This window comes from Numida meleagris, chromosome Z, assembly GCF_002078875.1.
Source record: "Numida meleagris isolate 19003 breed g44 Domestic line chromosome Z, NumMel1.0, whole genome shotgun sequence".
In the NCBI taxonomy this organism is placed as follows: Eukaryota; Metazoa; Chordata; class Aves; order Galliformes; family Numididae; genus Numida; species Numida meleagris.
The window spans coordinates 55168468-55184140 of NC_034438.1; the positions used below are offsets into that span (position 1 = coordinate 55168468).

At 37.5% G+C, this 15673-nt stretch overlaps 1 protein-coding gene across 2 annotated transcripts in view; it reads left to right on the plus strand.

Moving 5' to 3' along the window:
* The window catches only part of RAD23B (RAD23 homolog B, nucleotide excision repair protein), a 38229-nt gene that overhangs the window by 12261 nt on the left and 10295 nt on the right, over positions 1-15673 (plus strand). For both annotated transcript variants that reach the window (XM_021379514.1, XM_021379515.1), the window contains 5 exons: positions 412-493; positions 3761-3840; positions 5795-6042; positions 9310-9365; positions 12763-12890. In XM_021379514.1, the coding sequence (XP_021235189.1) occupies positions 412-493; positions 3761-3840; positions 5795-6042; positions 9310-9365; positions 12763-12890 (594 nt within the window). The remainder of the gene's footprint in view (positions 1-411; positions 494-3760; positions 3841-5794; positions 6043-9309; positions 9366-12762; positions 12891-15673) is intronic.

Sequence of the window (15673 nt, forward strand, 5' to 3'; positions counted from 1 at the left end):
CAACAAACTATCAAACATTTCATGAAGAGTCATTATGATAAGTGTTTCAACTGTGCATGGTCTGCCCCCAGCATTCAAAGAACAGGGAATGGAAGTGGATCAAGTAGATAAAAGTATTTTCTGCCCAAATTTCTCAACCTTTCATTGTACTGTAGGCTTGTACTTAATCTAATTCAGTTAAGAAGATGAGAGAGAAGAATTTTTATGGATAAATTAGTCATTTGTGGAGGGTACACTTTACACTGGTGTGTATGCTGATGTCTTTGGAAGACTGATGTACTTCATCATGAAGTATGTAAGATTTAACTGAAAACTACTTTTTAGTAATAAAATTGTATGGAACAAAGTACACTTAATGTTTATATTGTGAACATATGTTTTTTTTTTAAAACAAGACTTTCTATGCTTTAGGTGAAGGCACTGAAAGAGAAGATTGAATCAGAAAGGGGGAAAGATGCTTTTCCAGTTGCTGGTCAAAAACTAATTTATGCAGGTAATGAATATTTTGAAAATGCTGTATCTGAATTTACCATATTATTTCTGTTGATTTTCTATTCTTTGATTTGAATCTTAAGTCTTCTAAAGATAAGTTCTGAAACATAAACAAGTTTAAGCAAAAAAAAACAGCAGCAGATCCCATTGCCAAGAGGAGTTCTTAGCTTTAGAATCATAGAATCATAGAATTAGCTAGGTTGGAAAAGACCTACAAGATCACCTAGTCCAACCATCCAGCTACCACCAATAACCCCACTAAACCATGTCTCTCAACGCTATATCTAAATGTTTCTTGAACACCTCCAGGGACGGTGACTCCACCACCTCCCTGGGCAGCCTGTTCCCGTGCCTGACCACTCTTTCAGAAAAGTAGTGTTTCCTAATGTCCAGCCTGAATCTCCCCTGGCGCAACTTGAAGCCATTCCCCCTTGTCCTGTCACTAGTTAAAAGAGAGAAGAGGCTGACCCCCAGCTCACTACAACCTCCCTTCAGGTAGTTATAGAGAGCAGTCAGGTCTCCCCTGAGCCTCCTCTTCTCCAGACTGAGCAATCCCAGCTCCCTCAGCTGCTCCTCATAAGGCCTGTGCTCCAGACCCCTCACAGCTTCGTCGCCCTCCTCTGAACACACTCCAGGGCCTCAGTGTCTTTTTTGCAGTGAGGGGCCCAAAACTGGACACAGTACTCGAGGTAGAGCTTCACTAGGGCTGAGTACAGAGGGAGAATGACTTCCCTACTCCTACTGGCACCACTATTTCTGATACAAACCAGGATGCCATTGGCCTTCTTGGCCACCTGGGCACACTGCTGGCTCAGATTTAAATCAAATTCTTTCAGGTTTTAATGTATATATGTGTTTCTGTTGTTACCTGTCTTGTAGCATGATATGCTAATGTCTTTAGTTATGGATGACGTAAGCTAGGTGAAATAGAAATAGCTTTTGTTACAAGAAATCGGGATTTACAGTTAACTCTTATCTTTCATTCAGTTTATGTTATGTCTACCTGAAGCATTCCTCCATTTATCTCAGATGGTTGAGTATTTCTTTGAGACTGACAAAAGAAAACCACCACCAGAACTGTTATTTAGTTTCAAATGTTCTTGTTTTTGTAATTTGTAGTACTTACAAGCAGTCATTCGAAAGTGTGTGTTATGTGGTAGCAAAAAGCATGCTGATGTCAGATAAAGATACGAAATTACTCCGTTTGTACTAACATAGTTCAGTGAAATATTATGGTAATATTTTTCTGTTATTTTTCTACCTGACTGATCCATTCTGTTATTAAATCACAGAGCCAGTTTTTGGTTTCACTTGAAGTCAGAATTGAAAACATTTTTTTGCAAGACCCACAGTTCTGCTTTTCTTCTCTTAGATTGTGCCTGAATGAAATGGTGATTTTTTTCCATCGTACTGCTTTTTAAGCAGTACTGGTTTTCCACTGGTAATAAGCTGAAGACACTAGTCACAATAGAAAGATGATGATCACAAGAGAAGTCAGGAGTCTGTACTTGTTTGTAGGAACTTCTCACAGCTGTTTTTCTTAGCAAACTTTGTCTCTGTCCTTAAATAAAGAAAATGCACGTGAATGTGAAGGTGCCACATATAATAAAGGCATATGAACAAGGTAGACTTTGTGCAATACATACAATCGTGTGACATTTTTAATAGTTTGTGATTTAAAAAAATAAATCGGGTTGCATAAGATCATAGAATATGGTTTGCGTATTTTCAAAAGCCAGAATTTATCTGCAAGCACTGTATGATGCACAAGCAGTAGAAAATGTAGAAAATAGGATATAAAATGGAACTGTACTCTTTGTAATGATTCTCTCATATTTACGTAACCATATCATGCTTGAGGGTGCTTCTCAAAGATGAACGTTTTTTTTTCTTGGACAAGAGATACAAGGTTGCATGGATGTTTCTACATTAAAATGAACTTAAGGATTTTCATATAGCACATTGATATCCCACTTGAACCTGGTGAAAAAATATCCCATTTGTAACTAAAACTGTTTCTCATTTACAAAAAAAAAAAAGGCTAATCAGCAGTGAGGTAGATCTTTTGTTGTCATCTGTATTAGCATAGTGTCTAGAAACCCTGAGAGCAATATGTCCTGAGAAGGAAGCTCCTTCCCTAAAGTGCATATAAACTGGAAAAGTGTAAATAAGCCTGTATAGGTTCCGAGTCAGATGCTGCACCATCTGCTACATGCAATACTGTTACTGCTGCTGCCTTGCACTTAACGTGTTCTTGGTTATTTGACCTGAAAAGCCATTGTGGAAACGAGCGAGTAGGACAGTAGCACCTCATTTGCGTTTTAAGTGCCATAACGTGTATGTACGTAATCTTGATTTCATTGCAATTGGTATAAGGATATGTCCTGCACGTTACAGTTAAATGGTGTATTCTACTGCAGCTGAGAATGGTCATGAAAAATTTGCATTTTAATACTGAAACGGGCAAATGGCCCTTGGCATGTCTAAACAAAATGAATCAGTTAAAACCATGAAATACTTTTTGAAGATTCTGTTGTAGAGTAAGTAAGTTCTATGAAACTCAATGCTGTACAATCAGTTCTCTGATTTTAAGTTCTTGTAGAAGAGAGGTGAATAGCCACGGTACCATGTCTGCTTATGAAACATAAATGGTAGTATAACAGAAAAACATGGGTCAGAATAGCAGATGTGGAACAGTTCTAGATTTTCCTAACGCTTTAGCCTTCTTTTATGGATAATTTTTTGAAGTTGTTAAGTCATGAATCTGTGTCATGCAGATAAACTTACCTACAGTTGCCTCCCACAGTGTAGTGTATTAAATTTGAAGGGCTAGCAGAAAAGAGCAGACAGGAGTTTTCCCTCTGTGTCTTGTGTATGTAAACAGGTAAAAATTATTCTTTTCAGCTTAATGTATGCAAATACCTTTTCTCTGCATTACTTGTATCTCTGTGTTTACAAACAGATTTATTCTACTGTTGATTTTACACTTCTGTTTTAAATGACTTACAAGCAGACTGAAACTTAGAGCACATGTCAGACTTAGTACCAAAGCAGAGATGCAGTTAATGATGGACATCATAGGAGGAAAACGAGTTGGAGCTGTACTGCCAAAGCTTAATGCTGAAGCACTTCAAAATTACTAATGTTCATAAGCATGCAGAAGACTTACTTTTATGTGGGTTTGGAGCTGTGTTTATGTGAGGGAATACCAAAGACATCTAATGACCCATTACATGACATCTTACAAATTTTCATGTTTATTTGCCAGGTAAAATTCTTAATGATGATACTGCTCTTAAAGAATACAAAATAGATGAGAAGAACTTTGTGGTGGTTATGGTGACAAAAGTGAGTAATCCTTATTTTTAAAAAGAAAATTCAGTTTTTTTCATTGTTTATACATACAACAAAACTTGTTATCTCAAAGTTTTAGTCTACTAAAACTCTATTAGTTAATATAATTGTTTGAATAGATTTGATCCTTCCAGAGATTTTCTTAAAAGGAAGAGAGGAAACTAGGTAAGTTTGTTACTAAATAATCTGTACAGAATTTATTCCTGTCATGCCTTGTTGCTTTTCAAAACTCAGGGCTGTTTCTTTTGTTAAGCTTGGAAGCTTAAACCTAGTGGTGGCTTGACAGAAAAGATCCATCAATAAATCTGGGAGACTGGAACGACTGCAATGGCAAATTAAAGGAAATGGCTGTGTCATGTGCTTGAAGTATCTCTGCTTTTGCCCAGTTGCTAGATTGCTGTCAGAGTATCAAGCCACTGGCTTCCTACTTCTTCCAGACACTTGGGATTTGAATTAAACTCGCTTCATCTATGATCTTGAGATATGAGGGTAACTGTGGATTTAGGTGTCCTCCTCTTGAGAAGGAAAACCTGTGTTCAGTTGCACTTCACACGTGTCCTTAGTTCCTAAGAACTTAGTTCCTAAGATTCTTCATTTGAAGGTAGCTGTTGTTGCACTTGTGAATAAACAAATGTTCTAGTCTGTGGTATGCCATTTGTGGCATTTATCAGTAGAAGCAGATATGGATAGGTTTTCAGAGTATGTTTTTCATTTTGTTTATTGCATGAGAGACAAAGACCCAACAAAAATTGCTAAATGCACTACCTTCTTATATCAACTCGTATTTCAGTGTTGGGCAGTTCTGAAGTATTAGTCTTCCTGTTAAGTCTCCAAGTTCAGTTTTCCTACTTGTGAGTTGATTCCGGATAAGAGATGTCTGTTGCATAAGCACAACTGCAAACTTTTTCTGATGCTCAGAACTATTGTCATTTTTTTTTTCTGTGAATGCTTGTTAAAGTCATCTTTACTGTACCTGCTGGAAGCTATTCAATCTCAGACTTTCAGACAAAGGGAGGAAGTACATTTTGCCTAGTTTAAAACAAAAAAACAACAAAATACATTGTCTGAAAGCAGTTCACTTTGAGTAAGTAGTTGTGTTATGCTGTTTCTCTTGGTACAGTGAGGATGTGGCTCAGCCTTGTCAGACCATATAGATATGTGGTAGTTAAGGGTCTACAAGGATACAGCTTTCAAAAACTCAATTCCAAAAATAATCATTTCTTTCTGATAGATTTAATCCTACATCCGAAATTCATGTTTCCAATAGTGAGGCATGAAGGTTAAAGTGCAGTTGTGAGAGTATTAGCAAATACGAATTTCTTGCTGTAGGTCTGATAGACCTTGATTCTTTTGTACTTCCAGTACTTACTATCAAACTCAAGCATGTGAAGCATTATTTGTGCGATGCTTTAAGTCAGTAGATGGTGCATAAGTTAAACTTGTTACAGGTGGAGTTTAAATTTATTACCCTTAATTCTTCGCATCTGATTTTCCAGAAAACAATATTCATAATGAAAAGTGATTTCTGCCTTTATCATTTCTTTGCAAATATGAGTGGTGAAAAATCCTTATGCTTATTACACTTGTCAGATGTCTTCTGACAACTGTTTCAACTGAAAAATGCACTTTTATAGAACACAAGATTGCTCTCACATCTAGAGTATTGCAGTTTATAAATGTTTGGACCTCACCTTTGCATTTCACATCATATGTAAACAGTGTGAGTGCTTAGGTGTCTAAATAACTACTTGCGTGACAGTACCAGTTGCCAATTTAAGCACAGTAGAAGGCATAGATTATCTTGGAAGATATTGATGTTATACTTGTGTTTGACACTGCTGCCTCAACAGCAAATGGTCTAACAGAACTTAATCATTGTGTTTTCTATAGTGAATACTGGTTTAATATCTTTGTTGTGTTGTGTTTGAATTCTGTTGTCCTCCAATAGCCCAAAGCAGCAACTACAGCAACTCAGCAGACTAATTCCACTACTGGCATTAGTGTGACAACTGCAGCTCCCACACCAGTCTCTGCACCAACTCCTGCAGCTGCTCCTGTGCCAGCTCCTGCCCCTACCACTCCAGCACCAGCTGCAGTTGCTTGTGAATCTGCACCTGTGAGTACTCCTAAAGAAGAGAAGCCAGCAGAAAAACCACCAGAGGCATCAACTGCTGTCAGCCTGTCATCAAATGAAAGGTATGAATGAACCTCCCAAAATGGCTTCTCTTGTCCATTTCTGCTCCTTCTAGTTCTGGCTTTAAGTTGAATTTTCCATTACAGTGTTAGTCCAATCATTGTTGTACATAACTTTTCTTCTTGACTGTAACTTCAGTCTCTGATTCAACTACAATATGACTTCGTACCTTTTCATGTGGGAACGTGGTCTTTTGACTAAACCTGTGGAGTGGGGAGTTTAATGACCCAGGAATAGTTGTTCTGCCTCCAGGCATTTCAGAGTTACTGTGGCCCAAATTTTCTTATAGTGATGTTCAGCTGTGTGGAGAACTGCTGTTATCAAAGCTTCTCAAACGGGGTGTGTCCTCTCTTGTTCATAGAGCTCTGGTTGTGTTTTGAATCATACTGGTTAGCTTTGAACCACACTCTATATTGCTCTAAACTTTTGGAAAGAGCTTTTTTTTTTTCAAAGCATAAGTTAAAATATTGCTCTTAATCATGTAATAACTTAAATCCACAGACTTACTCATTCTGAACAATATTTGGCCTATCAGCAGGTAGCTGTGGGATCTGGGATACCTTTTAACCTCAATTCTCAAAGCTCAGGAAGATCAAGTGCAAAGTTAGAAGTTACCTACCTGCTCTATACTCTGGACTTTGCTCACCTGAAATTACATAAGTGTTGCATGGGATTAAAATCTTGTTAACTATAGTTTAATGGCCTTTGAGTGCTGCATAGCATCAGGTCTTCATTTTTCATATTGGTTTGCAATTATTTCTGTATTACTTATGTGAACACCAATGCACAGGACATTAATTTTTGAAATGGTTGTACTTAAATGCCATCAAATATTGGTTTGTTTTGATGTTGGGGAAACAGAATTTTTAATTGGCAAATGTCCTAAAAATCTCAGAACAGATTTCATTCACTAAATACCTTAACTGTTGATTTAATTTTCCAGAAAATTTACATCTGAGAAATTAGATCTGTTTATGACAAGTTACAAATGAAACTTAAGTTGTCGGTGGAATAACTTAAAACTCTTAATGAGTGCTTTTTTCACTGCTCAGTTTGTACAGTGGGTTCAAAGATCAAATTCTATCCTTAATACTGAAACAGCTTTCCGTATTTTTCATGTAGAGACTGCAGTGTTGTAAAACCTGCAGTAAGGGAATCACAATGTAAATACTTAAAGGAGAAAGCAAAAGAGAAAACTGAGAAATGCACTGTAGTTATTACCTGCCTTGATTTTTACCAAGTACTTCTTGATTTTGGTTTGCTTTAGAAGCTAAGTTATTAAGGCTGGTGAAGCATTTTATTTTATTTTATTATTATTATTTTTAAATCCTTGGCCAGGCAAACTATTTTTCTCTTTTGCCTTTGGTCAGTTGCAGTTGTTGTAAATCTTTCTAGTGATAAATAATAGTGAAGTATGTGTAGAGTTACTTGTCATATTTCTAATGTCATCTTCTGAAGACTGCTTCAAATTAATATGATCTTTCACTTGCTGTTGTTAGGAGTTGCCAGCTCTGTAGCCTGATAGATGTGAGGCTGCTGCAGCTCCATGTCCCCACGTCTGTCAAGTACTGAGATTGAGCACGTGTTCCATGTAGGTACACGTGCACACAATATATATGTACCTCTATGTATGACTGGCTGCACAGATCAGCACAGACAAAAAAAAAAAAAATTGTACTCAAGCAAGCATACAGCACCAGCAGTCTCATGCCATTCACATCTGACTACTCAAAGGCAAAACTTACTAGTGAAAAATACACAAGGAAAATGAATCCATCCTGTAGCTGGCCTTATTCTATTCCAGTAGCCAAACCCTAGATTTCCCAGTCTCTCCGGTTACTGGCACTAGTGCATACAGCCAACCTCCTAAGCCCAGCAACCACACTCTAGCTGCTCCTATTCAGACTCCCTCTGTACCCTACTCATATGCACATACACACAGTGGATCTGTTGTGGCTGTAGACATGCATTGTACCATTACCTAGTCCCTGGATGCTCTGCTCTCCCATGCATGGATACACAAACAAATGGGCCTCTCTGCTACCCAGCTGAGGCCAGTGCCCTTACCTGTAACTGATGCTCAGGCACTACAGTCCTTCCAGCAGCTGACTCTGATTCTCAGCCATTCCATACCTGGCTCTCAAGCCTCTTACCCTACTCACCACTGGTCAGCCTTGACATTCACTGGTGAGCGCGTGCCAACATATACATCCACATGCAGTATGCATGCACTCCAGTTTCTTCAGTTGGACATAGGCCCATGTGGTCCATCCCTTCTTCAGTTGCTGGAGTCTAGACCTCCGTACACTCTTGCATATTGAATGGATGCACTCTTGATAATGAAAAGTTATTTAAAATTATGCCTAGGACAGGCTGGTGATCAGGTGCAGGGCATGATCAGTCAAGTGCTGTTTACATGTGACTGGCCCTTTTAAATTGTCTTTTTACCCTCTTCTTCACCCATACTTTTCATCCACAGAGTGCCTTAATAATTCCCTTTCCCTGCCTTTCATTCTTCCTCTAAATAGTTCACGATAAGTCTGTCACAACTCCAAGTGCTTTTTACAGGCCACACATGGTGAGTCTTATCACCCTGTAGGCAGGGTGTCACCCCCCAGCCCACTGGGCTTCAGCTTGCAGCCCTGGAAGGAGCTGAGACAGGGGCTCCCTTGGCTCTGACTGGGCTGTTGGGGCTCATCTGCCTGCTGTTGTACCTCTGTGCTCCTTGGTGAGTCTTTTCTCCTGTAACATAATAATTTTGATAATTTGAGAGAGAATAATTGCAAATACTAGCAATTTGTTTTCCTGGAAAAGCAGGATACTGAATATTTTAAGAAGTGCTTCTCATTGACCTCTTTGGGTCCTCACTGAGGTCAAACCAAATTATACTAGTGAATAAGGGGAGGCATTTAAGGAGACTGCTGTCTGCTTTGAAAAACCTTGTTCTCCCACTCCTAAAAACATGCAAGTAAACAGATGGCTAATCCCTGAACAGATGGGCAAGAGCCAAAAGTACTTGGGGGGGGTAGAGGGAGAGGTTGGACTATCAGTGTTAAAAATGGTAGCATTGTAAGTTTATAAAATCTGGTCTCACTAAAAATCCAAGCAAGAGCTCTTTGGAAAACCTTTTTATTCCTTAGGAAAAAAAAAAAAAAAAGTGAAGTGGGCCACTTAGAGTTACAGCTGCTGCTGCTTTTTTGAAAAAAAAATAAAAATAGGAAGTTTTCCAAAGTTTTGTAATTACCATTGCACTTGTCTTCATCTTACAGTACAACAGGTGATACATCTCGATCAAATCTTTTTGAGGATGCTATAAGTGCACTTGGTAAGTGGAGTGTTTTTTTAATGTAGACATTATTTTGGTGCAGCAGAAACAGATGACGGATTAGCAGATGTTGACATTCTTTTCTATATCTGTCATTGCTAAAGTTATGATCAAAGTACACTTTTCTGGGAGTTGAAGTTGATATCTTAGAACCAGCATCAAGAATTCTTTACGGAAGAATATTTCACTTCATATATTTCTATTGTGAAAAAGGAAGATCCTCATCATTCCTAGTATTTTAATGCTTTCATTAATTTCTCTTCTAGCTATTCAGTTTGAATTGACAGGAATAAAACAGTGGGCATAAATATGTATATGCTTTCCTTTTTCCTTAGCTTCCTAGTGAGCAGGTTGTATTAAATGGCTGCCTTTATTATTCACTAGTTCTACTTTCACATAACTGTCAAATTATCTACTTTGAATGTATCGAAGTAGATGAATGCAGTGAATCTGCTACTGTCTGGGTTGAGGAGTGAATGTCTCCATACACTAATGTTCAGTTTACTTTCCTTTCGTTTAAATGTCTTTGTTTCTCAGTGGAATAAACAATAAAAACAGTAGGAATTTTTGTACTTCTCTTGTGCTTATTCTGGTACTTAGGAAGTTATTAGATAAATGTATGAACTCCTTACCCCTACTTAAATTTTTAGAAGGAATTTTTTTAGTGCAGCAAGTCAGCACACAGAAATAAAGAGGGAGGTGGACTTTTAAGTCTTTTGCTATAAACATTAACCTGTATCTTAGAACAAAATGTTAAACCAAAACATCTTTCACAGACGTTTTTGTGTAGCAGTGCTTGGATGTATTGGAAGCAGGTGTTGTTACTGAATAGCCTTAGGTGATCTAAAAGAAACATTTAACCTTTATTGTTAGTAACCACAAGGTTTAGTCTGTTAGGGTTTTGTATTATGACGTGCCGGTGTAGACCGAAGAACTGTATGAACTGAAATTGCTGACAGGTACCGTAGGAAACAGTCTACTTCTGTTGCATTTTTGAAGTACCAGAGGTGCCACAAGCTTCCTTAAGTATTCATTACTGCTTAATGGGAGAGGTGTGGTCATCATAAATACTCATGTTAACAATAATGACGAGCAATCTTAATTAAACTGATTGTCTTGGTGCAGATACCTACAAAGTTGATGAAAACACTTCTTTGTTTTTAGTGTAGGAGAAGAGGACCACTGCGTATGTCTATTTTATATGAATGTTCTTTGATTGGTTTCTAGTATAGTAAACCCGTGGCCCTAACATTTGGGAGTATGAGACACTGATTGTAGTTTTCGAGAGAAATGTGCTGCCAGAGTTACTTGCCAAAACATTTCTAAAGGCAATAGGCGTGAGCTCTGTGCCTCTTTTCCTTTAGAAGCTGTTTTAAAAGGAATTTGCTTGCCTGAATTTACTTAGTACGTCTTTGCTTCCTAAATGGGATCCTAGACGTGTTCGTCCTGTGGCTTCTCAGTTACACTGTCTGAACATAATAGACTTCACTTAAACAGAGGTTGTTTTCTACTGAATTGCTTTTATTTTGAGGTGCTGGAGTAGGCAGCCCAGAGAACCTGTTGGTGCCCTATCCCTGGAGGCACTCAAGGCAAGGTTGGATGGGACCCTGGGCAGCCTCATCTGGTGGCAGGCTTTGAGGTCCCTTCCAACCCAAACTGTTCTGTGGTCCTATGAAATCTGGCCTGGGCTGTGTGTTGTTAAACAGCAGAGAGACCAAATGTGTACACTGGGGAGCATTGGTGAATACCCTGAGAGGAGCAGCTGTGGCCAGCAGGCAAGTACACCCGGCTGCAGCCTCACAAACATTCTTAGCTACAGTATTTAGAAGGAGTCCTGACTGTATAATGATACTGCTGGTGTGCAATTCCTGAATTACTGCTTTTGATCTCGTGGTAGACTGTGTATGGAGTACATGTACTTAGATTCACAGTACTTCTGTTTCCTTCTTCCTTCTTTTTTTCTGTACAAAATCTATCATTCTGCTGTGGTCTCTACTGAGCTTTTTTTGGAAAAAGCACTACAGAAATATAGAAAGTAGTAACTAATTAAATCAAAAGGTATTCTGTGTGCTGTCTATCTTGATTAGTTCATTATCAGTAGTAGGGATAAACTATTGGTGGATAGGAAAACAAGCAGAAAGTTTATTGGATCAACACCTGTTTTGGCTTTTTTACTTTTTAAAGATATGTACAATAATATATATTTTTAAAGCAAAGTTTGCATGACTGCTTATTTTAAGAAAACCAGTGTGTAAAATAATGGCTGTGTGCAGAGGCATGTACGTACCCTTGTTTAAACTCTGGTTAAATTTACTGTTTCGGAATCTGAACAGTAAGTACTCAGATTAGCCAGTTGATGTTAAATTGTTATCTATCTTTATGCATAATGCACAAGTATCTTTAAGCTAGGGCTGTTCTATTCTTTTGAGTATGTTTTTAAAATTTTTTCCTTCTGGCTCTGTGTGGGAAGTATCCCTTAAAATGTTGCTCAGTTACAATTCAGAATAGAGTAGTTTTTCCTTCTTTGTTTTTGAGGGTTTTTTTTTAAACCTTATCTCTGTTTTTAACAAAAGTTAAATGGAGTGGTTTGTGAATAAATCATTTTGCTTATTTCTATACTAGCAGTATCATGAGCTGTCCTTAAACTGTTCCAGATGCAGTATTTGTACCTTTTTGTCTTGCAGACATGGGCCAGGTTTAGTCCACGTGTACCCAAAAAGATTGGAAACTTAGTGTGATGGGTATCTAGTCAAAAACACACTTTGATTTGTTCTCCTTAATCCTCACTAAGGTCTTGAGATTCTCCTAGGTGTAACTTCAGTCTCTTCTGCCTGACTTTTAAGTTGCTCCAAGTTAAGTTGGTTAAATTACTTTGGTTGTTGTCACCAGCTCATAGGTAATAGGCATTTACAATTTGCTCATAACTTTGTCATCTCTCTAACCATAGCTTAGTGTAAAGTCTTTCTTCGGGAAAAACCTCGATGGCTAATAGAGTCTGACAGGCAGGTTTCTGCCTAGAAAGCTTAATTTCCAAACATATGCTGCAGGAGACTTTTCTTAATTGTATTAGGAATGGAATATTGGCTGTAGTTACATCCTTGAGCTTAGAGAAAAGCATAGAAAGGGAATATTATCTCAGTTATGAAGACAAAACTGTCACTTGTGCTGCTTTTTTCGACAGAAGTTTGCAGTGTGTTCATTACCTCTACTATTCCAACCAAATGCATAATGAAACCACCAGAGCATGTTTTGATAGAACCATGCCAAGGCTGATATGATGCAGTGTTTACACTTCAGTGAATGACTCAAATTTGGGTAGAATTGACATTTGTCCATTGAAGCTTTTTATGCTTTTTTTTTTCGTACCTTATTCACCTATTCATCATGTTACTTCTAGTGACAGGTCAGTCCTATGAGAATATGGTGACTGAAATCATGTCCATGGGCTATGAACGAGAGCAAGTAATTGCAGCGTTGAGAGCCAGCTTCAACAATCCAGACAGAGCAGTGGAATACCTTTTAATGGTGAGCAGTTTTTCATGTATACTCCGTTCTTTCACTACTTGTTTTGTACTCATTGAAGAACTTTCTTTTATTTACATGTTATTTTGAATATTGTTTTGATCATGTGCTATAGGAAATACTGAAGTTGTCATTAGCTACACCTATCACTTCCTTGTTTATATTCTGTGTTGATTTTTGTGGTTATATGTGTTAGGTCTGCCCAGTTTCATTGGTACCTGTGATTGCCAATAACCGACCCAAGCAGCGATTGGTGTGACGTCTTAGTGATAACATTGGCTTTTTTATTAGTATACAAAACATCATCAGGATAGCACTGCAAAAATTCCTGTTCATCATTACTACTACTTGTACACAACTTTCATATTAATGTATTTTCCAAACAGAAAGACTCGTAAGTTTTTATTAACAAGTATTTAATTTATGCAGTGTTCTGGACAAGAAAGTTTCCCTCTTCACAAACATAATTTCTAAAGTGAAATGAACTTGATTGACTTGAGGGGTAATAAATAGTAACTTGACTTCAGTGGAAATCTTGTAAGTTGTTTTAGGGTTTTTTGTTTTTATTTTTGTTGTTTTAATTACATCTCATTGTTTATCTTGGTCTGAGAACTCTGATATCTGGGAGCTTTTTGTTTAATCAGTGTTTCCAATGTATTCAGTTTTCACTCTCGCACACCATTTTTCCCCTAATGAGTTTTTCATTTCTTCCAAATCTGAATTAAAATCTCAAAGCCAGCTGTCTTGAATTAGTCCCTGCAGAGTATGAGAACTGAATTTCTGAGAGACTGATATGAAAACTGACCTTCAGCTGTAAAGGTTCCCTTTTGTAAACAAAATTTTTTGCTAGTACGTACAACTGCCAGTCACTGGCATAGTTGCTACTCACATTAATGATCCTGAGACATTGTAACCTGCAGGTTTTAAATGGGCAGAAAATGTTTTGAGTACATGGAAGTAAAAAGTTAAACTCTCATCTGTTATGGGAGCAAACAAAGGTTATGAATACTTGATACCCTAAGGCAAATGCAGTAGTTCCAATCCAGTTGTCATAAGTCCAGAAATCTCAAATATTTATTTTTCGTGCCTTGGAAGTGTTGATTTTACTGTATGCTTATTGTGTGTTTAGTTTGTGCATAAATCCAGTGTCTCCTAGAAGTCTTGCATTTGCTGTGCATTCCCTGATCATGTACAGTGTGTAGTGATTTTACAGTCAGAATAATATTTCCCTGCTTTAGCTTATTTGTGTTCAGAAAGTCCTGAAGAAAAACAGAGGATCTTTGAAATAAAGTTCAATGCATGGCGTGTTTATCAAACAGATCAATTCTGTCCTGAGTAGTTAATTTCTTCTTTAGTAGGACTGTGGGTCTTTTCTCTTTCATATGCTGTTTCCCTTCTGTTTTTTGTTATCCTTTTCTGAAAATATGTTTTCCTTGTTCTTCTGTAAGCTGGAGAAAGGACTGGGAAGAAGGAATCTTGTTCTCCAAGAACATTAGTAGACGAACTTCTGTTTTCCTGTTAGAAAAATGCTTTTGCTATAGTTGATCTTTCAGACAGTTCTTGGTCTGTCTAAATATGTTCATGACCATTCTGACGCATCAGGAATCTGTTTTCTTCAATTAATAAGAATTGCATTCTTGAACTGATAAGAATAAGAATAATTCCACTGATAACCCAGTTCTTTGATCTCCCAGTTTATCAGTCTCCAAATGATATTCAGGGTAGCTTTAGGATGTTGAGCTCTTATGTGCACACAGTTATTGTGGTTTAAAGAATCAGTACCAAAAAAAGCTTATAAACTGTTGGAAAGAAAGGGTCAAGAGAGTATCAGTACTTAGCATAGCTGTTGTGTAGATTAGCTCTGAAGAATTGCTGACAAGTGGGATCAGATAACAGGCCGTTCAATTTTTATGGCTGAGTTTCTCAACCTTACATAGTCCTATATCCTTGAGCTGTCTTTGTAGAAGGAGATCCCAATTCTAAAGCACATAGTTCCTTTCTATACTTCAGACTTGTCTTTGGGAGGCATTTAGATTCAAATCTGGTTTTGACGAAAAATCATTCATTTTCTTAACTTGTTAATTAGAGAAATGTTCTGTCAGTCATCCAACTATGTAATTGGTTACAACCTTCTTGTAAAAAAAAAAAAGCATGTGTTCCTTGGGCTGTGCCTGATATGATTATTACATGCACCTATGGTGTACGGTGTCAGCTGAAAAACCACTGTGGTGTTCAGTTAAACTGTAAACAGATTTCATAGAATCATAGAATTGTTCAGGTTGGAAAAGACCTTCAAGATCATCAAGTCCAACTGCAACCTAACCATACTACCCTAGCAACCCACCCCCTGTAAGTCAAAAAATGCCCATCTCACGGTCAAAGTAATGTTTACATTCCCAATTAATTTTACATTAGTTGGTATCATGCTTTATTCTGTTTTGTATAGCTTTGTAAACGAGGTGCATATACCTTACTGATTACTGTCATATATAGTCTTGATTTGTATGGTGGTTTGTTTTTTTGATAGTGATACTTCAACATTGTATTTAAAGAATTGAGACAATATTCAAAATAGTAAATTATCTCTAAGTAAATTTGGTTAGGCTGGTTTCCATAGTGTTTCCATTCAAGGACAGACTTAAGGTTTAAACAAACATGTACTGTTTGGTCTGGATACAGGTTGCAGTGACAGCATATGCCTGAGAATATTTGAAGTCAACCAGTAATTCCAGAAGGTTAACTCATATTCATAAGATCATGGAGTCATATAATAGTTTGGCTTGGAA